Raw genomic sequence first — 21,897 nt, forward strand, 5'->3', positions numbered from 1 at the left:
CCCACATTGGACACTTGGTAATTTCAATTCGATGGCAATACAGGGAACCCCAATTTGGGCTCATGATACGTGCCTACGTGGAGACGCAATTGGAGAAGGACCCGCTCTGATACCATGTTAAACAGCGACAAGCATGGCCCGTGGCCCACCATTGTACCGATACTGTCCCAACTTAACCACCCGACAGGTGTTGGATTTTAATCACAAAAGGCCTCGGTACAATTAAGTGAGATCCACCCACTTATAAGTTATATTTTTATTTGTCACTTTTCCAATGTGGGATCTTTCCTCTCCAACAACCCGAACTTACAAAGTTATCAAAGTAATACCCAGACTCAATTTTTCGTATCAACGTCGTACCTGCGGTCATTTTCTGTCAAGTCTCCGTTAATCCAGACCATGTGCAACGCCCGTGAGTCACAAAATAAGGGCAAGAATGACTTTTTCACTCCAAAAATCCCAATCCAATACATTATCCAATTTTTTTTTTTTTTTAAATCCCAAACCAGTCGTCATGCATCCCCATGCCCAGATCCGGATTGACACCGATGATTATCACCAGGAGGAGGAGGAGGTTCCTATGATCGTCGAGGATCAATATTCTGTGTCGAATCGCCCCGAATCGAATTCCTCCGATACCGATTCTGATTCCGATTCCCACTCCTGTGAGCAGAACGATGAAGATTCGGAGTGTGATTGGGAGAGCGAAACTGCTGAATCGAATTCTATTGATGATTTTGGGGTTTTTACCGGAAATGGGATGATGTTCAAAGTGAATAATATGAGTGAGGAGTACGATAGTATTGTCAAGAGCTTTGTTGTGGGTATGGGATCGACGGGCGGAGTTACGGAGGTTGTGGAGGTGCACAAGAAATCGATTTCTGGACTGACCGGGCTGGCCAGGTTCGAAACATTTCGGGTTTTTTTGCAGGCCATGGGGAAAAAATGAGGTGAGAGAGTGATGACTCGGAGGAAAGAGTGAGGTGGGTCAGAAACACACGTCGTCTTCAGGCAAAATCCATGTGCCTACATGGATGATAGCGAGAGAAAAAGAGCAGCAGTAGTAGTATTAGTACTTCTTCTACTAGTCCTTCTTCCTTCGTCTGGGTGACACCATTAATAGAGAGAGTCAGAGAGCACAAGCACGACATGAGCACACATAGACACCTCTCTGTGTAGTTTCCACACACACACATAAGCAAAACAACCCAAAACAGAAACCCTTTATCCCTCCTTGTCTGTCCTGTTTTGGGTCTCTCTGTACTTGAATATTAATAGCCTGAAAAATGAAGGAGAAGAACGACACCGGCGGCGGCGGTGGTGGTGGGTATGTGAGGGCGGACCAGATAGATCTGAAGAGCTTGGACGAGCAGCTTCAGAAGCATCTGAGCAGGGCATGGACTATGGAGAAGAACAAGAACAGAGACCAGCAGGAACAACAAATCCGAATATTAGATATGCTTGGTACAGCGGATCAAGGGATGAGATTGTGGAGATAATGGATCATGGATTTAATAGTCATACCATGAAATTCAAAGAAATTTATTTATTATAACTTCTTCATCTTTTAGAATTTGAATTTGGGTTGTTCAGGAATATATCAAAGCTAATTCAAATTTCATTTGGATTTGGATGCTAACATTTGCAAAGTGCGGCAGAGAGGATGATGAATGTGTAACTGGGTTTTGGATTTGATCTGTTTCAAGGAAGAGGATGATGATAATAAGAGAGAAAATTTAACGAATTGAGGGCAAATCAGTCTTTTCCACCTCATTTAACGAGTCACGTGCGTTGCACGTAGTTAAATTAACGGAGACGTACGTGACGGAAAATGGCCGCAGGTACGACGTTGATACGAAAAATTGAGTTTGGGTATTACTTTGATAACTTTGTAAGTTCGGGTATCATATTGTCAGTCACTCAAGTCTCCAGACACTGTTGGTGCAAAAAACCCTTTCCCTAAATTAAAGATTCCTCAGAACACTTTTCCCAGGAGTTGACTTTGAACTTGTTGCCATATCCATTTCCTGTCAGGATCAGGATCGATCGTCTTTTCATCTCTATATAAATACATCTTTACATTCCTCATCACTATTCATCGATCAGCTAGACTGTCCATAGTATACATTAACCATGTCTAGAAGGTGTGGTTGCCGCTTTAACTGCTGCCCCTGCTGCTTCTGGATGTACTACTGCATCATCCTCTGCTTCAGCCTGCCCTTCGTGATATTCGGGTTCATCTTCTTTCCCCAAGAGCCCAAATTCACAATCACCAATGCCACTCTAACCCAATTCAATTTCAACAGTTCCAACAACACCCTCGATTACAACCTCGCACTCAACATGACCATCAGAAACCCTAACAAGAGGGTTGGCATATATTACCGCCGCATCCAAGTCATTGGTAACTACCGAAAGAAGAGATTTTCTCTCGTCTCTTTGACTACTTTGCCGTTCTACCAAGGCCACAAAAACACCATCGATTTGCATCAACTGGTTGTTCAAGGGTCGCAACTGGTGAAGTTTGGAAAACGCGAGGTGTCCCAGTTTAACTCGGAGACTGCTTCCGGGATTTATAGTATAAACGTGCAGCTCGCTCTTCGGATAAAAGCCAGGTACGGCAAGTTCAAGTCGCGCAATTACAAGCCGTATAGGAAGATTGACTGCAAGCTGAAGGTTCCTTTGAGTTTTAATGAAACGTCAACGGCCATTGGTTTTAAGGCTACAAGGTGTGGAAATGTTCACTTCTTTTCAGATCCTGATGCAGATTAACTCTGTTTTATTATGTTCTCTTATATCGATTGTCAAAGTGCTAATGAGTTTTATATGGCTCTGTTTGTGCTTTTATATAATTAAACAAACATATGGACTGAACCAATATCAGAATGTACAGAAATTTCAACTGTAGGGGAACTTGGCTACGTTGAACTTCTCTTATACTAATAAAATTACTCCTTTAGGAAGACTTTGTTGTGTTGGGGTGTCATTCAATCTTACTGATTATTCTATATAGATTTTATGAGAATAGAAAATAATTTTTTGATTAATTGAAGAGCTCGTGAGAACAAGTTTGATTAAAAAAAGCTCATATCCGTCATCATCCATATATAGTATCGTCTATATATATAACAGAGCATTTGCCTATCATAAACTGAAAATGATACGTAAGTATATGACCCTTATGCTCTTATAAATTTATAATAAAGGTTAAATTACTTTATGAGTTGTGATTTTATTAGGTTTTGATACGATCAAGGTTCTCCCTCTTATAGGAAAATCCATTGTAAAACTCTCTCTCTCTCTCTCTCTCTCTCTCTCTCTCTCTCTCGAAAACCTAAACACCCTAAGACCGGTTTTTTTTTTTATTGCGAAATCGTGCTCGTCCGGCGGCGCCTGACGTTTGAGTTGGCCTTCGGCCTCGCCAACGTCTGAGGTCTGCTTCCGGACGGGTGTTTGATCTGTAACTAGTCGAGGAAGTTTCTTGGGTGGGTGTTGTGTGCTTGGGGGTACCATACAGTGTTGATTTGAGTTTTCTGGCAACATCTCCGATTAAGACTGGTGGCGGGGTTTGTGGGCCGTTCAAGACCTGTAGCGTTGGATTCTGAATCAACGGTGGATCACCGGTGCAGATGTTTTGTGCACTAGACCAGCGTGATTTTGGATCGGGTCTTAACGACCTGAGCTGCGGCGGTTGGGGTCGTGGCGGCGTGGGGCACTGAACGGATCGGGCAGAGGCGCTGGTTTTGCTGCGTACGACATGACGTCAGGGAGATGTTGGGCCTGCACCAAGCCAGCTTGATGGGCTCTGAGTTGGAACCCTTCCTTTTGAGGCTCTTGGGCTTAGTATTTTGGGTTGAGGTTATTGCCCTAGGTCTTTACTATGTTTTAGCTTTGTCTTTTACAATAATTCCTTTTAGGAAACTAATGCACTTTTTTGGGTGCACTTAGCGCCTCTGGAGTAGTATCAAAGGAGGATTCCCGCTATATATCTACGTATTTAAATGTGTAATGAGTAGGTCTATTGTCTATGTACCACTGTGGGTACTACCACTACCACTATCTTCTTGTCTGTCTATGTACCATCGTGTGCAAGTCTGACCGATTTAAAACATGCGATGTCTATGAACAGATTTCTAGTAGTGGGAAGAGTATGTAACGGTCTATTCTGGCTTAACGTTGGTTGCAAGTATTACGTCATCGAATTAGAGCTTATCATCGAACTTTACAGTGAAAACCCAAAGCCAATTAGGTACAAATTTTCCTTCTACTCCTTTTGATGCTGGGTGATTAGTTGTACTGGTTAGGTAATTGTATTTTGGACTGATGATACAATCTTTAGAGCTTCGTTATGGTGTAGATATGAATGGGCTAGTTGAGGGCTTTGCTGGAGACATTGACATTAACATATTAAGATATCTTTTGAGGCAAGTTTATTAAAGATCACATGTAGATTCTTCTAAATATTTACTTTCCCATATTCTGCAAACACACCCTTAATTCCTTCAACTTGTTTCTTAATTCGTTCCATCCATAATGATTCACCTTAGATTTGAAGGTGTCTTAGATTTCATAAAGATTCACCTTAGCACTGTTGAAACAGATCGACCCAATTAAGCTACCACATTATAAATAGGAGGAGTACATCCGTATATGGCTCTCCCTTGCACGCCTTTGCTTGAGTTTACATGCATTAATATTCCTTTGGCCATGACTTGCTCCATGACATGTAACGGAAAGAAACTAACAAGCTGCACCATTCTCTCTCTATTTACCGCCATCGCCGTCTTAGCCGGAGTCATAGCATTCGTAGTCATCTTCTCTAGATCTCCCAAGCTCGAAGTAACAGTCACCAATGCGTCTATGACCCAATTCAATCTCAACAGCAACAACAACACTCTCTACTACAACCTCGCCCTCGATGTCGCCATCAGAAACCCTAGCCCAACCTTCAGTGTACACTACAATCGCATCGAAGTCACGGCGAAATATAGGGAGCAGAAATTTGCTTTGGTGACTTTGAGTTCGCCACCCTTTGACCAAGGAACCAAGAACATAACCATTCTGCATCCAGTTCTTCAAGGGCAACCCTCTAGCCTGGAGACCAATGCAGGCATTTACAGTATTGACCTGCAGTTTTCTTTTCGGATAAGCCGCCGGGTTCTCAAAGGAATCGTTTACAAACCAGTAGGGATGTGTCTGTTGAAGGTTCCGTCGAGTTCTAATGAAACAACTCCCGGTAGTAATTTCAAGGCAACAGAATGTTTGGTGACGAGACATTGAATAAATTTAGTTAGGGCAATAATTTGTCCTCGAATGTTTTTCCTGATCTTAGCAATAATATGCAAGTTTTCTGCTTTTATTACTTATTTTGTTCATGAAGTGTTGATTCTTTGACTTATAATTAGTCATATCAAACAATTCAATATTTACTCAAAATCTTTAGCAATATGTATATAGTTTCCAGACGTATACATTGAATCCAATAGTTATATGTAACTACGGCAGACTCATCGCAAAGAGCTAGTTATGGGGTGTCTTTGATAGTTTGATCTCATTGCAAAGAGCTACGGTAATTATCTTGTAATCTAAATTAGATATTTGACCTTGTAACCTAAACTTATAGTTTTTTTTTTTGACAAAGAACCTAAACTTATAGTTAAAATTTTGAATGAGAAATCAATTCATTGAGAAAGTGTTGTGCCCGCCAGTGGCCTGCTAGGACTAGGAGTAAGAGGGAAGTCATTCTATGGATGTCTAGCTATTATTTGGATCATTTCGATCGTAAGGCACGAATGAATATTCTTAGGAAGAGTAGAGAGGAAAGAATGTGGAGCCGTGAAGGAGTTGTTGGATAGGATCGTTTACTCTCTTTCTTATGTTCTTTGCTAATTATATAAAACAGTCCTCGTTACTGTAGGAGCTTTACAGTGACCATTGTCATAGAATATGCCACGAATTTCGCCACTAATGCCTATTGGAAGCGAAGACATTTTTAAGTATATGGGCTCTTTTTCAAAATACCATAGTCTTCTATCCCCAACATCCGAGAATTGACCGCCAAAATTTTGATGCCAGTCACGCCACGAGACAACAGATAAGCCGTGGTTGCTCCAAGTGCTTCCCTTAAAAGTCAAGTGGCCAGTAACTACTTCCTTGTAATAACTTTGGAAGTTGCTCTCCTCAAACAAACTTTGGAATTTTACACCTGGAGATTTCTCAAAATACTCCAGCTTGACATTGACCTTTTCGTCACAGCTGTTCTCTGCCAAATGGAACCGACGGTTAGTTCCCTTCCTGTAGACAAGCCAACATAACCAAACATTTCATAGAATTCGTATATACATCACAGCCAAATCCATATCTCGCACCATTAAAATTTCTCGCTTTTTCCCAGCCATGTGGAGAGGAATTCGTCTACAACTCTGCCTCTTACTAGCCTACCCCATACTCTGGTTCATCTTTGGTCCCAGAGATCCCAAATTCATCATCACAGATGCCTCTCTAACCCAATTCAATTTCACCAACCACAACAAGACCCTCGACTACAACCTTGCGCTCAACATCACCATCACCAACCCCAACAGAAAGGCTGCCATATTCTACGGTAAAATACAAGTCGCGTCTACCTACAGAAACAAAGTATTTTCTCTCGTGACTTTACCTTTTGAACCATTTGGCCAATGCGGCAAGAACAGAACCATTTCGCATCACATACCTCTTAAAGGGAGCAAGTCTCTGGTGTTTGGAGAACGGGAGATTTCCCAGTTTAACTCGGAGACTGTTGCTGGCGTTTACAGTATTGACGTGAGGCTTTATGTTGGGATAAGAGTACTCGGCGGGTACTTCAAGACAAGACATTCCAACCCATCGCACAAGATCGACTGCAACCTGAAAGTTCCTTTGCAGTCTAGTGAAACATCTGCAAATCGCTTCACTTTCAAGACTACCAAGTGCAGAAATGATATATCATTGCAGACCCTGAAGCAGCGGGCTGAATCTGTCCAATTTTTCCTTGGTGACCCGACTGTCCAAGTGTTGCTTGTTTGTATCTATATTTTTGCAGCAGTTCGTGGTTAACTAGTAATAAACAGTTCCTTGATTAAAAGTATTCAGCAAATTGTCAAACTTCGAGTTATATAAAATATGGTTAGACCATGCATATGATAAAATGCAATCACAGCTGCTGCAAACTCTGCTTCTATCTCATCTTTCCATACCCAAGAACCCAAATTTACTTACCATCACAGTTTAATCCACTGCGAGTCAGCTACGCCACCAACAACACATACTGTACTAGTACTACAACGTACCTTAGCAACGAAATCCCTTCACCCTCCACTTTAGATTGCTAGATTGCTACCAATGCTTCCTTACAAGTCAACGAGTTGGAAACTACGAGGAACTACGTTCTTCAATAACATAGGATTCCTCCTCAATTCAGCTTTGACATGGACCTTTTTGTCACGGCCATTTCTGCCAAAATGCTATTCCCCAAGTCTTAATTGGACGTGCAGGCTAGCCAACACAACACAACCATGCGGATAATTCGTATACCTCATAACCAAAGACTGCCGAGTGCAGAAGTGCTACATCACTGCAGAGCCTGAAGCAGCGAGCAAAATCTGTTTAGCTTTTTCTTGGTAACCGCATTGTCCGAGTGTTGATTACTTGGGTCTGTAGTCTTGCGGCTTTACATGCTTAAACCAGTAAGAAACAGTTGCCGGGTCAAAGTATTAAGAGAATTGTCAAACGTCTTTCAGATATTTATACTGGAATATATACAAATTCCAATAGCACATTGTCAAACAATCTTGCTGTTCTAAGAACTCCTTTGAAGCAAACTTAGTTATGTTAGTCCGAATATGCAGGTTCCTCGCTCCTTCTCACACCATATAGACAAGAATGTTTTCTCCAAGTTTCTTTGATCATAATATTTAAACTGCAAGCTACCTCTGCCGCTGCAAACTCTTCTTATCCTGAAAACTTGAGTTGTGAAACGTTAAATTAAAGGGGGAAAAAATAGTGCATAAAAGCTTACAGGTTCGAAACTATCAGAAACAATGTTGTCCGGGTTAACAATCCCAAAGAAAAAGTACGCAACAGAATTGACAGAAATGATTCATCAGATTAAGTCCCAATCCAAATCGGAGCTCATAAAAAAGAACATGGCATCCCAACTCTGTACTGTAATTTTAAACAGCCAAGCAGTTCCTTGAAGAAGGTACTTTGGAAGTTCCACCTCACCCAAAAAAGTACTTTGGAAGTTCCCCATAGGGTTGAACTTGTCGGCATGGCCATTCTCTGCCAATTGCTAATTGCCAAACTGAAACAGAATATGAATACAAATTCTAACAATCATGTTGCTCAACCTTCTATCTTTTAATCTTATTCAAATAGAAAGAGCCAATACCTACCCTGCATTATATACCTTCCCATTTTGTAGACTTCGTTCTCAGCCATGACTGGAAGGCGTGCCTGCATCGACTGCAGCTTCTGCCTATTCTGCAACACCATCCTCTGCTTCACCCTAGTCTTCTTCATAGTGTGGTTCATCTTCCTTCCCCAAGAGCCCAAATTCAGCATCACTAATGCCTCTCTAACCAATTTCGACTTCATTGGGACCACCAGAACTCTCCACTACAACCTTGAGCTCAACATTACCATCAGAAACCCCAACAAGAAGGTTGACATATACTACAATAGCATCCAAGTCATTGCTAAATATAAAAAAAAAGGAGTTTGCCATGCTGACTGTAGATTCCACACCATTTTACCAAGGCCACAAGAACACAACCATTTTGGATCATGTGGTACTTGAAGGGCAGCAATCGGTGGAGTTTGAGGAGCCAGAGGTTTCTAAATTTAAGGCAGAGACTGCTGCTGGGTTTTACAGTACGATGTGCAACTTGCTCTTCAAGTAAAGCTCGGGTATGACATGTTCAAGACAAGGTATTACCAGCAGTCAGGCGGCAAGATCGATTGCAAGCTGAAGGTTCCTTTGAGACATGCTAGACGTTTGAAAACTACAAAGTGTGGAAATGTATACATTATTTCAGATCCTGTTTTCTGACCAAGACATTTTGTCAGGAAATCAAACTCAGCCTAAAACGAGATAACTTAGATACTCAACTCCAGTAAAACTCAACTTTTTATATCTATTTGTGTTGCATTCATAATATAAACACTTCAATACATATGCCATACTCCAGAAATTGTATTTTCCTATTTGGTGATTTATCAGACAATATCTTCCTTCATAAAATAAGTCTTGCTTAAAAATAAAGAGACGTAAACTGGTGACAACCACAAACAGGTTCACCAAAGGAACACAAGTCAAGGTAAAGGGATGATCTGTTCCAATGGATTGGAAACAAAGGGCGACAGAGACAAAGATACACGTCTGAATTCACAGCAATAGTTTGGTCAACCAAAGTGACCAAGGAAATTCAAAAGTACGGCTGAATGCATTACCAAAGAAATACACTCTTTCAAACAATTTAATGCAATAAATATATACCAAAACCTTCATGAGCAAAAAACTGTATTATTTTTTCACCGATTAGCATATTTTCTTGGTGAAGATATACAAAAAGACATTACAAGTCCAATCCAGAGGGTATGAGTACCTCCCCAATAAATATATACCAAAACCTTCATGAGCAAACAACTGTATTATTTTTTCACCGATTAGCATCTTTTCTTGGTAAAGATATACAAAAAGGGCATTACAAGTCCAATCCACAGGGTATGAGTATCTCCCCAATAACCTGCTTATCTATATTGTAACAAACTATGCAGCTAGCATTGTTTAAATACTTCACATTTAGAGGTTACAAGGGGGAAAGAAAACTCCATATGTTGAGAATGAAACCCAGAACTTGAGCATATTGTTTAATGAGTTCATGTTATTACTTATTGTACCACAGTTTCCTTCCACGAATTTTGGTTCAGTTTAACTTCCTTTGCACAGAACTAACTTAAAAACATGTTACCATCACTTTCAAGAAATAGGCTCAGACTTTTTCCATTGAATTGTGAAAGCAGAAAACTTCACCTGCTCAAGCAATCAGGTGATAATAGCACATCAAATCCTCTGGCCCATATTCAAGAAGGTAGCCATATAGAGACTATAGAGTCCATAAATGGCTTCAATCTGAATTATCCATAACTAACTGCACTATAAAACAAATTCATGATGAAATACAATAGAAGGACTTAGACTACTAAATTCAAAAATAAAGGACAAAAAGTAGAAAACATTCTCTGATATGAAAATTCCATTTAAATATTCTGAAACGAGTACAAGCAAAAACTAGCAGAAAACAATCTTTGATATGAAAATCCCCTTTGAATATTCTGAAACAAGTACAAGCCTGACATAAACAGCCAAAACTGATTTTTAAACAATCTTTAAAGTTTCATCTGCTCAGCATTTTAGAAAATACGAGGCACATTTACATGAGGGTGATATGAATCCTCAAAAGTGCCATGTACCTTGTTGGACAGATCAGGCTGAGCAAAAATTGGAAAGCCATGAATGGATGAGCAGCAGTTCTACTCATATTCAAACTGAATCTCCACATGCATATATTTTCTCATCAGCCGGACAATGGCCGAAGTGAAGTTTGCCAAAGTTTGGCATTCTTCAGGGGATTTGGCTTCTGAAACAACCCCATAAATGACCAACTTCCTCAACTTAGGGCATCTCTCTATAAGTCCTGCTACCCATTCAGAGAAGAGCTCACTGATTATAGTCCATCCAAGTTCTAACACAACCACATTCTCCAAATGAGATGTCCCCTGCAAGCCACAAACATCTCTTAAATCATAACTTAGGGATAGGTGGCTTAACAGTGGGAAGCAAACAGAAACATTCTCCAAATCCACAACCTCATCCTCATCATCAAACACAACACCCCATAGCCGAAGCCTCCTTAAATTTGATGACTTAGAGATCATGTTATAGAACTTTGGCCACATGATTGTGAAGCTGCTGACATCCACAATCTGAAGATTCTCAGTGTTCTCACCAATATCGAGATGGAGCACGCTAACATCATCAATCTTCAATTCCTTCAATGACCCCTTACCAATAAGCTCAAAAAGCTCCAAGGTACAATCTTTCAAGTGCAGATTCTCAAGGGTATCAGCCTCCAATATGAAATTATCCAAACTGACTGCTTCAACATAGATATCTTTCAATGACGCACTGCTAAGTTTCATTGTTGCCTGTGCATCCGACATTGCTATATCAGGATTAATAAGAGACAAACTGGTGAGTTTTGGACATGCAGTGAGTAAAAGGCTCAAATCCAATGCTGAGATGCTGACATAACTCAAGGAAAGTGACTTCAAGCACGGAAACTTCTGATAACTAGGTTCAACACCTGTTACAGAATTATGAGCCAAGGCCAAGACTTCAAGCTTCTGCCGACTGCATTTCTCAATGATATTAACATTTGGGGTTGTCCGCACATTATAATGCAGTTGTCGCAAGGTGTCCCGCGTATACATGAGCCAAGCAATCACTGGGGCAGCTGAGAACTCATCAACATCATCCATAAAAATTGATAAACACTGCAAAGCAGTGGTTTGGAATATGGTTTGAGTTATCAGAATTTCCAATCTACTCGTTGTGAGATCATGATAGACAGACCAATCACTGGAATTGAAAGACAGAGTGTGGAGGTGATTCCGCCAAGCCTCTCTCCACTTCTTGCAAGTTGCGGATGCAATAACCACATCTCGGGCAGCTCTAAGCCGCGATAGTATGTTACCTATGACTTCCACCGGAAGGTGCTCCATACGAACCATACCCAACAAAATCACCACCAACTGAAGATGGAGGGAAGCTAGTAGTTGCCAAGCTCAATAACACCCATGAAATTTAAAAAAACCAGCTTCAAATGACTCCACACCACACAACTGAGCACTGATATTTCCTAAGCCTATCATCTGGGTGTCACAAAAAATTAGAAAAATCAAAGATCCATCAATGCCAAACACCAATCTGCCATGTCTGACACATAATTCAGAATACCATCTATAAAATCAAAAACTGAAAAACCCAGATCAAAGTTTTAAACTTTCAATTCAATCAGTGAGTTTCACTACTATTAGTGACAATCATCAGGCAAAGACAGCTACTTGATTCTTAAAACAGTCTCAGTAATTTGGGGGATTACATATAAGTTCAAAATTTCAAAACTTTTAGGATCAATATCAATATAGAGACACGATTCCCACAAATTCAATAATACACAATAGTCTAATCACAGAAATTACAATCGCAATGAAAAGGAGAAAGGATGAGACCAAAGTGAGAATCAGGGCCTGGTTTTACCTGACGACCATAATCGAAATTCGAAAGTTGCGAGAATCAATTCAATTCCAGGGAGAGAAGAATCGATCGAAATGTAGAATTTGAATGGGTGAAAGAAAATGAGAATTGGGGGAAGGAAGGTCTGCGTCTAACATGGGCGGAACTCAGAGAATAGTGGTCTTTGCTCACGTGGGAAGTAGGTCTTATTCTAAACCACCAAGCAGTTGACCCCCCTACTTATAGTTTAACTTTACAAGTTATAGTAACATAAATTAAAGAATAATTTACAGAATTTCATATAATATAGAATTAAATCTGTATTTGATCCGTTAAATTAATAAATCGAGTATACATTTTATTGCTAATTATGTGGATTTTAATTTGATTTGAAAAGAAAATGAGTAATATCAATCTTACAATTTTATTGGTAAACAAATAACGTCAATTTTATTCAAATTGAGTTGATAGATAACATACGGCAGTAAAATATGAGGGACAGTTAGAAAACCGCAAAGGCGCGCGAAAGGCGTATGCCATATAGTCGAATTGAGGCACATGATGCTTTTTTGGAAAGAGACCAAGGAGACGAATAAGACTTATTGTTACACCCCTGATGTTTGGGCAATTATGGTAAAAAAGAACCGCTTAGGCAGACAATTTTGTGCTTTAAATTTTTGGGGATATTTGAGTTTTTTTTTCTTTTGGCCTTTTTTAGTTTGATTTTTTTTTTTTAATAAGGGTCTAAATAAGCAAAGCTATGTATTTTTAACAAACTCAAGCTCGAGTTACACTCGGCTTGGCTTGATTTTAAATTTTGATGTTGAAAGAAATTAGAAAATTTCAATAGTAGTTATAAAAAAACTGCGAGAGTAATTATTAATGCATAAAAGAAAATACATTTTTATTTAGTATAGTATTTAATTTTTTTGGTACCCTTTTAGGGGAAATTATCATTTACCCAATTTCAGCTTAAAAATTCCCCACTTGCTCCATTAACAGTTTTTTAACCCCATTTACCCAAAACACTCTAAGGGATTATTTCCCTAATACCCAATTAATTCTTTTTTTATTCTTTTTATTTATTTTTTGGACTTTTTTGCCCTCTCCTTCTTTCTCACTTAGAGAGAGAAGTCATCCTCCACCTTGCTATGCTCCGGTGACCAGTGGCCGGTCGCGGTCTCCGGCGACCAGTGACCGGAGTCCGGCGTCCAGTGACCGGAATCCGACAACCAGTCACCGGAATCCCTAATCCGACTGCCGGACTGGTGACTGGATTCCGGCGTCTGATTTTATTACCCCCCAATAATCATATTATTACCCCCTAATAATCATATTATTGCCCCCCAGTAACAAGTTCATTGGGGATCAATAATTAGTGAAAAATGAATATGTTTTTAATTTTGAATGTTTTAGTAGGTTTATCCAAATAAATAATCTTATTATTGCCCCCCAATAATCTTAATATTGCCCTAATATCTTATTATTGCCCCCCCCCCCTCCCCAATAATCTTAATATTGCCCTAATAAACATTTTATTGCCCCCCAGTAATATTATTATTGCCTCCCAATAATTTTATTATTGCCCTAAAGTGAAATGCATAAACTCTCAAAACCAAAATGAATACACAGACACAATTGATCAATTTATATGTTCAATTGTATAAGTTCATTTTTTTTTCTTTTTTTTTTTCCTTCCCCATTCTTGGAACTCAAAAATAAATAAATAAATAAAGCTATGGGCACCCAAAAATTGCTTTGGGCACCCTCTGGAGTGTGAGGCCGGTGCAGGACTGGTTGAGGAGATTGTATAAGGGGATCGGAGTCCAGATGCAGTGCTTCGATTGTGAGGCCGGTGCAGGAGTGGTTTAGATCGTCTCTGATGGCGGACATCCAAGTCGAGAGAATCGACGTATAAACCGGCATCGCAGTAGTGATCGAAGACGTGGCCGGGGGCGTCAATGTGGGTCCCCGTGTGGGTGGGGAGCTTCATCTCCGAGCCAGAACGGAGTCAAACGCCGGCATGTCGGGGAGGAGATCGGGGGTGAATGAGTCCCTATTGCCGGTTTCTGCTATAGCAGTGGCTGATGTCGAAGATTCGACCGTTTCTGTGGACTTCGCGGCGAGGGGGGATCAAGTTGGTGGCGGTGGCGTCGGAGGAGACGTCGACGGGGGTGGTGCCCGGAATGGAAGGGTAGGCTGTGGTGGTGTGGGAGAGGGTGGCCTGAAGGGAGAAGAGGAGAAGGAGAAGGATTGGATTGAGGGGAGTCGAGAGAGATAGAAAGAGAGAGTATGGGGGCAAAATTGTCATCAAATATTAGATTGGGTAAATGAGGTTAAAAAACTCGTAGTGGAGCAAGTGGGCAATTGTTAGACTAAAATTGGGTAAGTGGTCACGGCCCCATTCTTTTAAATATTTAATTAATTGATTCATAAAGATATATGAGTTGTTCACAAGATTTATGAATTATGACAGAAGAAACAGAGTTGATATTCAATTATACACGGAGGATAATCTTTCTTATCTGAGGATAAAATGACTCACACCTAAAATATTTAGGGTTTAGAGCATCTTCGTGAGAGATCAAATTCGTATTCGACAAATCTTATCATCAAACTTCCAAATGATGTGTTAAACTATAATTGTACTGTTTTGTTTATGACACACTATTTGAGTTATACATGCTTTCAAATATGTCCATTTCTTCTCCACCAAAGCGATTGAAGGCTAGAATGAAGGTGCTCTTATTGCTTCTCATCCAATTGCTATTGAAGGTTGGGCAACATTTGCTTTTCGTTCTTAATCTTTCAAATTATTTGGAAGAGAAAGATTGGGTTTCCTAATAATCCAGCCACACTTCTTAGGGGTCCTAGATCAAAAAGGGTAACTGACCATTGACTTTTGGGGATTCCAAATGCAGCCAAGGATTTTCATCAAGTAACCCAACCTTTGGAAATACTGGGTTTCAGGCAGCAGATGGAAGCTATCTGCCTCATGTTGCCAAGGCCTACCCTGCATAGCTCAGGATACTATCAGCATTCTGCTAGTGAAATATAAAACATTGGACAAGAACAGCATAAACGGAGATGATCCAAACAATGAAAGCACACCACATATTCTACAAGCTGATTACTTCGGAAGTCCTTGCTTCCACAACTATCAGCGTTAGAAAAGGATCCAAACAAATGCTACAAAAGTGGAGTCCTTGCCATACAGCTTTTATATACATTTCCCCAGAATTATCAACTACAATACAGACTATATTGTCCAACTAAAGTAGAGGTCATATGGCCTGATGCATCAAAGAATGATGTAACGAAACTCAACCATAGTTACTACCCTAAACTAACTCCAAAAAAAAATGAACTTCAGCAGTGATGATATTGCCTACTGATGACCCTAATTCTAAAGACACCTTAGCGAGATGTGAAGTGCAGTCAGCGAAAGATAAGTTGGCCTGAACCAAGAAGGTATCACCAGAAGGTGATTATGGTCATCAGTACATAGGGTAGAAAATGTATCACCAGAAGGTGATAACTTTCACTGTAGACAGTCTTCTTTGTCCAAACTACTTTTCTCCTCAACGCATTGACATCAAAGTTCGAACCTTTCTTTCCCTCTCTGCCTTCTTAGCACTCGGGGTCCTCTTCAGCCTCTGAAGTTCTTCCAACACCACCTTCTCAACTTTGTCAATTGAGTTCAGCAGCTTCTTCTGTGGTGTAACGAACTCTCCCTCATCAGGCTGATTAGCCACCTCTAGCAGAATTTTGTGCACTTTAAGAACAGAACTAGGTGGGCAAGGTCTCTTCTTAATGGTTGAAGGAGTAGCAGCGAGAACTTGATGCTCAGGGGGAGCATCCTGAACTTGTAGAGATGGAACTTGACCCTCTGCAGTTTCGCCATTCTCCTCACCCAAGCGAGCTCTTCTCCTCTCAATGGCCTAAATAGAAAGTACATAGTGCAAGGCACTGATTAAACATATGCTATAGATCCATAGTGGCTGGTAATAAATCATATTAAGCAAATAAATAAGAGGTGCTAATTTCATAAATGAAAACAGAGTGACAGAACCAAAAGGTATGTTTCATAAACACAGTGCATTTATGAACCAAATAAATAGTGTTGGAACATAAAACTTCAATTGTTTCACATGTCCCCTTGGAAATATTTATATAGATAAAGAAAATGCAGACAAAGGAATGGCATTTAAGAGAGGCATGTACAAAAATAGAGTGAACTAAACAACAGCACTAAAGGCAAGTTTGATATTGAAGGTATGTGATTATGAACCATATAAATGACACTAGTTCATAACTTAACAAGACTGCAAAGAGAGGAACGCTGTTAATTGAATATCTAACCCAAGAAAGCTGGGACGCATGTATAAAAAACAACCACTAAATCAATAGAATAAAACTCTTTGATCAATAATCCAATCAAACAAAGAAAAACCAAGGGGTAAAAAATGAATCACTGAAAATATAGAACACTTTTACTTACGAATAAAGCCAATAATACACCCGAGACCATGAGATGAATCCAATGAGACTCTTTGTTCAACAAACCAATTAAACCCAACTGAGACATGGTAATCCAATGGACTCCTTGTTCAACAAACCAAGAAAACAGCATTGAAAATGTGACATGAATCACTACAAGTATAGGACACTTGGAATTTCCATTAAACCCCTTGATAAAACTGAGACACATTTGTCAACAAACTGCAAAATGAATCCAATGAAATTCTTCATGAAACAAACCAATCAGAGTGCAAATATATATAGGTTTTATAATTAAATGTAATCAAACAGAGACCCAATAACTCAATCAGCCAGGAAATCAAATTTCTTCTGCAATTTACGGATCAAACAACACAAAAACCAAAGAGTAATACATGACTCACTGAAAATAAAGAAAACTGCAAGCCTAATAATCAGAGACCCATTTATCAATTAGCAACAAGGTGCCTGACCAAAATTTGGGCTTAGGGTTGATGGTGATCAAACACAGAAGTCGGAGAAAGTGATCCTTACCCTGGTAATCGCAGTTATATCACGGAGAGGGGTTCTTGGATACCAAGAAGGCAACATACTGTTTGATCCCCGTCCCCTTCTCCGGCTGGAACTTCCGGCCAGCAGCACATTCTCTTGACCAATCGCGGCTCTCGGTGTCCTCATTCTGCTCCTTGCAAGCCCATCACCTCCTGCGGCCCATAACCCTAGCCGTCTCTGATGCACCGGTGTCGCTAACGCCCTCCGCCTCGCCGGCGATTCCAGCGACTCCACACGCTGATCGTTTAGAACTGCAAGCGAGCCAGATCGCCTTTGAGAAAAGGCCTCCGCAATGTCAAACGGCCTCTCAAGCCTGAATCTAGACTCCACCGGCATCTTGATTCAACTGAAAAAGTTCAAAAACCAGATCAGATCAATCAACTAATTTCATCACTCAATTTTTCAAGAAACAAAAACACCGCCGGAGATGACATTTTCACCGGAAAATGACCAGTCACCGGCGACTCAGATTTGGGGCTTTCAGTCTATGAACCGATCTGAGAGTGAAGAAAAAGGAGCAAAGATTGAAGAAGAAGAGTTGGTTACCTGAACAGCGCTAGGGTTTCTGAGGCTCTCTCTCTCTCTCTCTCTCTGTGGGTTTCTTTAAGCTCTTTGTGGCTTTGAGATTTGAGGTCCGAGGGCAAATTTTTCAAAAAGACAAACGAGCGGTATTATAGACCTCTAATCCCAAAACCCAAATTTTTGGCACGTGCGAGGTTCTGTGCATTCAAATTTCATTACGAGCGGGATTGAAATCTCCAGCGTACATCTGTCGTGATTTATTGAAAATAGACGTTGTTAGATTAACTTGAGTGTTAATCACGGTTAGGTTGGTTAACTAAGGCGAAATGGAATCGCCTGCACATGTTAATCTTACTGCGTTTGTATGGCTGCACTCTCACAGCCGAGTCCTGTTGCGACACGTGGGAAAGGATAGATGCAATTGTGGGATGCCACGCGGATCCTAGGTGAAATGACTGAACTAGCCTTGATTCTTTGAGCTCTTATACGCTTTGGCTGGAATTTGCGGAGGACGGTGTGTGTTGATGGCTTCGCAGATTCTGGCTGCGGCGGCGGGGAGGACGGCAGCGGCGGCGAGGCGGCAAGCGGTGAGCTTGACGGATGCGGCGGCTTCTAGAATACGGCAGCTGCTGGAGCAGCGCCAGCGGTCGTATCTGAAGCTCGGGGTTAAGGCGCGTGGCTGCAACGGCTTGTCGTACACTCTCAATTACGCAGGTGAGGCTTGCCGAATGCCGGTCCGATCATGATTGGTGATTTTCTGTGCTTGGATTTTGTTTTTGGTGATTCTGGTGTTCATAGTTTCGTTAATTTCTGTTTGATGTGTAGATGATAAGGGAAAGTTCGATGAGTTGGTTGAAGATAAAGGCGTGAAGATATTGATCGATCCAAAGGCTCTGATGCATGTTATTGGAACCAAGATGGATTTTGTGGATGACAAACTCAGGTTAGCCTCCTCTCACAATTCATTTAGGGTTGATTGAAATTGAGAAAAACGAGAAATGATCACCTGTGATTTTATTTTTGGGATTTCAGGTTCGTTTATTCTTCAGAATTAAGAAATTGTGCTTTGATTTGGTTTAGTTAATATGCTTAGTTTCATTATAGAGAAAACTAGGTTGGAGATGATCGATTTTATTCCCTGGTAGAAATGGAATAGCTCCTTTGTGTGGCATTGTGGTTATAACATAGCTGATGCATAGAGAGATAATCGGTTAAACTAGCTTGTAAATGTGCTAAGGAACTCTTTGAGTTTCTTCTTCAACTGGAGACAATATGAAAATTTTTCCTGATCGGATGAATTAGGACCGAATAACAACCCACAACTAACTCTTTCCTGCTGGAGATTCCCTCCCAAGGCTGATGCTGCTTAGTACTCATACAACTATAATCACATAAAGCAATATGAGGGAGCAATGCTTCCCATTGACTATACCTCTTCATTCTCAACTAGTGATATCCAGATTACACATTTTTTTTCATCTGTACTGATGGTAACACTTTCACCCCTGCCATCATGACTATCTCCACCACCAGTTCATTAAGTTCACTATGGAACCATCATCACCTCCACTGCTGGCGTCACTAGTTCATAATAATGGAATTCGAGGATTAATAACTATGAAACTATGTAGCTGTATTGATTGGATTGCATGTCTGTGAAGATAACATCGGATGGAAAGCTGGATGTTTTTGATTAAGAATTTTACTCACTGAATTGTTAAGTGGCGTTTACATCTCGTGGTATATATACATATGCTTGTGTTGATCTAATATGATCACCCTGTGTGCATAAAGCTCGATGTTTGGAGAGGTAACGCTGCATATGCACACCAAACCTTGAAGAAAGATGGACTTTAATAGTTTTTCTGATGGTTTAGACCACATAAATTATGCATGTTATTGGGACGTTGACTAGTATGAGTTAAAAAGGAGGTGGACCAATTCCTTGTTGGTTTGATGAAAACTTTTTAATTTTAACTGCTATTTTTCATCTCTTGACCAGGCGATTGCACTTCAATTTAGTTAATCAACATAAATTTTTGCTCCAGTTATATTTTCCCTTCCTCGTTTGCTCACACTCAAATTTACGTTTTGGCAGGTCTGAGTTTATATTTATCAATCCCAACTCGAAAGGACAATGCGGCTGTGGTGAATCTTTTATGACAACAGGTAGTACTGGAGCTACTAAGCAAAGCAGCCCCTAAGCAATTATGGCATACTTGTGATGAGCCAAGACTTCTACTAACAATTTTTGTGCTGGCGGTGGTGTGTCATTTATAGCAATCACTGCTGACATGGTTTTCAAGTTCATCTTCTCTGTAAAGCTGATTCCAGATTTCTTAACATGTTGTATACCTGTAGTTTCTGTGCTTGTTGAACTGTATGAACTTTTGTAATGGTACATGTTAAAGCTACCGACTGTTGGAATTGGGGCAGTGAAAAGAAGTTGTCATGGGAATCAATAAAGCTCTCCTTGCCAAGTTTATGTTCTCTTCTTTTCAAAAAAAAAAAAAAAAGAACGTTTATGTTCTCTTTATTTAGGTGGATCTCTCTTGTGAGTAAGATGAGCATTTGAAACACTTGTATGCAATGGTACGCTCAACTCTTTCACTCTCATAAGACAATTTCTCGATTTTCATGAGGCATAGTTCCAAACTGGACTTTGTCCTTGGTACTAAGGACGACATTATAGCTAATAACCTACGATTTGTATCGACGGCAAGGACTTGTGTGAGTAATGCATATGGAACTTTGTTAATCTTCTCTGTGTCGGCTTTGCCTCTAGCAATGTGGTTATTGCTCACATTTAGAGGGCTTCCAACTTCCAAAGTTGGGTGTGGTGGTAGTTGTGGTTCTGATCTTCATGATCCTCTGTGTGTAATTGAATATTAACTCTGTTTCTTTTGTTCAGGCTTCCAAGATCTTGGTTTCAGTTCTCTACATGTGTTATGACTTATGAGATGAAATCAGCTGTCTCCAATTACACTATCTCCATTTTGTCCACATGCATTCATTAGTCTACAAAGAATAAAAAATGGAACAAAAGATTAACAAAATATTTTCTTAATCTTTGTGGACCAATGAATGCATAGAGACAGAAAAGGAATAGTGTATTAGGGACAGCTGATTTCATCCATATGACTTATGGCTAATATGCAAGTATGTAATTGTTTAGGTAATGACTTTTTTTTGTCGTGTTTTTCTTGGATGCATATTTAACTTCACTCACTACATAAAAGTAGTGAGTGAAAGTTAATAGATAAAAGTAGACCAATATCTAACCCTAAACAATATGTAAGAGAAGTCTTTTAATTTCTAAATTTTATTGAATAATAACATGCCTAAAACAAAAGCTAGATTTAACCATTTATATCGAATAAATCCAAATAAAAATCTAAATTGAAATATTAAAGTCTTGGTCTTGTAAATTGGCTTGATACAATATTACAATACGAGTCCGTTCATAAACCTTGTGAACAACTCATATACCTTTATGAACCAATTCGAATAAGCATATTTGCTAGAATTTATTTAACAGTAATTAGATATTTAAAAGAATACCAAAAATATTAAATATTATACTAAATAAAAATGTATTTCCTTTTATGTACTAATTTTTTTTTTTGAACAAACCTAAATAGGGGCACTATCATTCATCTACAGCCAGAAAGGGTCATTACATATCCTCTCTCTACTATCATGGGGTAGATAAAGAGTTTGTGGTAGTAGTACAGTGATACATAGATTAGGTCCAATCATTTGACGGTTCCATGCTCAGAGAGGGAGCCTATAGACTATTGACTACTACAATAAATAGACAGAGTAAACTAGACTCGATGACGCTCACTAAAACCTAGAAGCATAGCTCCCTAACAAAATAGGGAATTATTTTAATCAAAAGACTAAACTAAAAAGCTAAAGGCCCAAAACCCTAGCCCAAATTAAAGGCTCACTAGGGTAGCTCAAAGGAGAAAGCCCAAACCCCCAAGGCCCAAAACAGGATC

At 39.9% G+C, this 21,897-nt stretch overlaps 5 protein-coding genes and 1 pseudogene across 5 annotated transcripts; 4 read left to right on the plus strand and 2 right to left on the minus strand.

The window, feature by feature from the left end:
- The first annotated feature begins 2,134 nt into the window (after nucleotides 1-2,134).
- LOC133719927 (NDR1/HIN1-like protein 10) lies at nucleotides 2,135-2,867 on the plus strand. The gene has a single exon (XM_062146121.1). It carries the CDS (start codon nucleotides 2,185-2,187, stop codon nucleotides 2,770-2,772), a length of 588 nt encoding a protein of 195 aa, XP_062002105.1. The 5' UTR covers nucleotides 2,135-2,184; the 3' UTR covers nucleotides 2,773-2,867.
- A 3,354-nt stretch (nucleotides 2,868-6,221) lies between these two features.
- Nucleotides 6,222-7,811, plus strand: LOC133721328 (NDR1/HIN1-like protein 10). Its single transcript, XM_062147907.1, has one exon. It carries the CDS (start codon nucleotides 6,397-6,399, stop codon nucleotides 7,075-7,077), a length of 681 nt encoding a protein of 226 aa, XP_062003891.1. The 5' UTR covers nucleotides 6,222-6,396; the 3' UTR covers nucleotides 7,078-7,811.
- A 25-nt stretch (nucleotides 7,812-7,836) lies between these two features.
- Nucleotides 7,837-9,212, plus strand: LOC133721329 (NDR1/HIN1-like protein 10; annotated as a pseudogene).
- Nucleotides 9,213-10,250: 1,038 nt separating this feature from the next.
- On the minus strand, nucleotides 10,251-12,517 carry LOC133721326 (F-box/LRR-repeat protein At1g67190). The gene is made up of 2 exons (XM_062147906.1): nucleotides 12,344-12,517; nucleotides 10,251-11,955 (listed from the first exon to the last, which is right to left on the minus strand). The coding sequence occupies exon 2, from the start codon at nucleotides 11,812-11,814 to the stop codon at nucleotides 10,555-10,557; it is 1,260 nt and encodes a 419-aa protein (XP_062003890.1). The 5' UTR covers nucleotides 11,815-11,955; nucleotides 12,344-12,517; the 3' UTR covers nucleotides 10,251-10,554.
- Nucleotides 12,518-15,522: 3,005 nt separating this feature from the next.
- LOC133721867 (protein POLYCHOME-like) lies at nucleotides 15,523-18,013 on the minus strand. The gene is made up of 3 exons (XM_062148610.1): nucleotides 17,918-18,013; nucleotides 17,354-17,717; nucleotides 15,523-16,260 (listed from the first exon to the last, which is right to left on the minus strand). The coding sequence occupies exons 2-3, from the start codon at nucleotides 17,705-17,707 to the stop codon at nucleotides 15,901-15,903; spliced, it is 714 nt and encodes a 237-aa protein (XP_062004594.1). The 5' UTR covers nucleotides 17,708-17,717; nucleotides 17,918-18,013; the 3' UTR covers nucleotides 15,523-15,900.
- A 371-nt stretch (nucleotides 18,014-18,384) lies between these two features.
- On the plus strand, nucleotides 18,385-20,383 carry LOC133721288 (iron-sulfur assembly protein IscA-like 1, mitochondrial). The gene is made up of 3 exons (XM_062147859.1): nucleotides 18,385-18,607; nucleotides 18,719-18,836; nucleotides 19,992-20,383. The coding sequence occupies exons 1-3, from the start codon at nucleotides 18,418-18,420 to the stop codon at nucleotides 20,095-20,097; spliced, it is 414 nt and encodes a 137-aa protein (XP_062003843.1). The 5' UTR covers nucleotides 18,385-18,417; the 3' UTR covers nucleotides 20,098-20,383.
- The last annotated feature ends 1,514 nt before the right edge of the window (nucleotides 20,384-21,897 follow it).

Source organism: Rosa rugosa, chromosome 7 (assembly GCF_958449725.1).
Source record: "Rosa rugosa chromosome 7, drRosRugo1.1, whole genome shotgun sequence".
Classification (NCBI taxonomy): Eukaryota; Viridiplantae; Streptophyta; class Magnoliopsida; order Rosales; family Rosaceae; genus Rosa; species Rosa rugosa.

What these genes read in the sequence shown, in the direction of transcription:
- LOC133721288 (XM_062147859.1), top strand. Translation starts at nt 18,418, where the DNA reads ATGGCTTCGCAGATTCTGGCTGCGGCGGCGGGGAGGACGGCAGCGGCG. An exon ending in GTACACTCTCAATTACGCAG is followed by an intron (nt 18,608 to 18,718) that starts GTGAGGCTTGCC and finishes TTTGATGTGTAG; the next exon opens with ATGATAAGGGAAAGTTCGAT. An exon ending in TTTGTGGATGACAAACTCAG is followed by an intron (nt 18,837 to 19,991) that starts GTTAGCCTCCTC and finishes ACGTTTTGGCAG; the next exon opens with GTCTGAGTTTATATTTATCA.
- LOC133721326 (XM_062147906.1), bottom strand. Translation starts at nt 11,814, where the DNA reads ATGGTTCGTATGGAGCACCTTCCGGTGGAAGTCATAGGTAACATACTA.
- LOC133721867 (XM_062148610.1), bottom strand. Translation starts at nt 17,707, where the DNA reads ATGCCGGTGGAGTCTAGATTCAGGCTTGAGAGGCCGTTTGACATTGCG. An exon ending in ATATAACTGCGATTACCAGG is followed by an intron (nt 16,261 to 17,353) that starts GTAAGGATCACT and finishes CTTTCTATTTAG; the next exon opens with GCCATTGAGAGGAGAAGAGC.
- LOC133721328 (XM_062147907.1), top strand. Translation starts at nt 6,397, where the DNA reads ATGTGGAGAGGAATTCGTCTACAACTCTGCCTCTTACTAGCCTACCCC.
- LOC133719927 (XM_062146121.1), top strand. Translation starts at nt 2,185, where the DNA reads ATGTACTACTGCATCATCCTCTGCTTCAGCCTGCCCTTCGTGATATTC.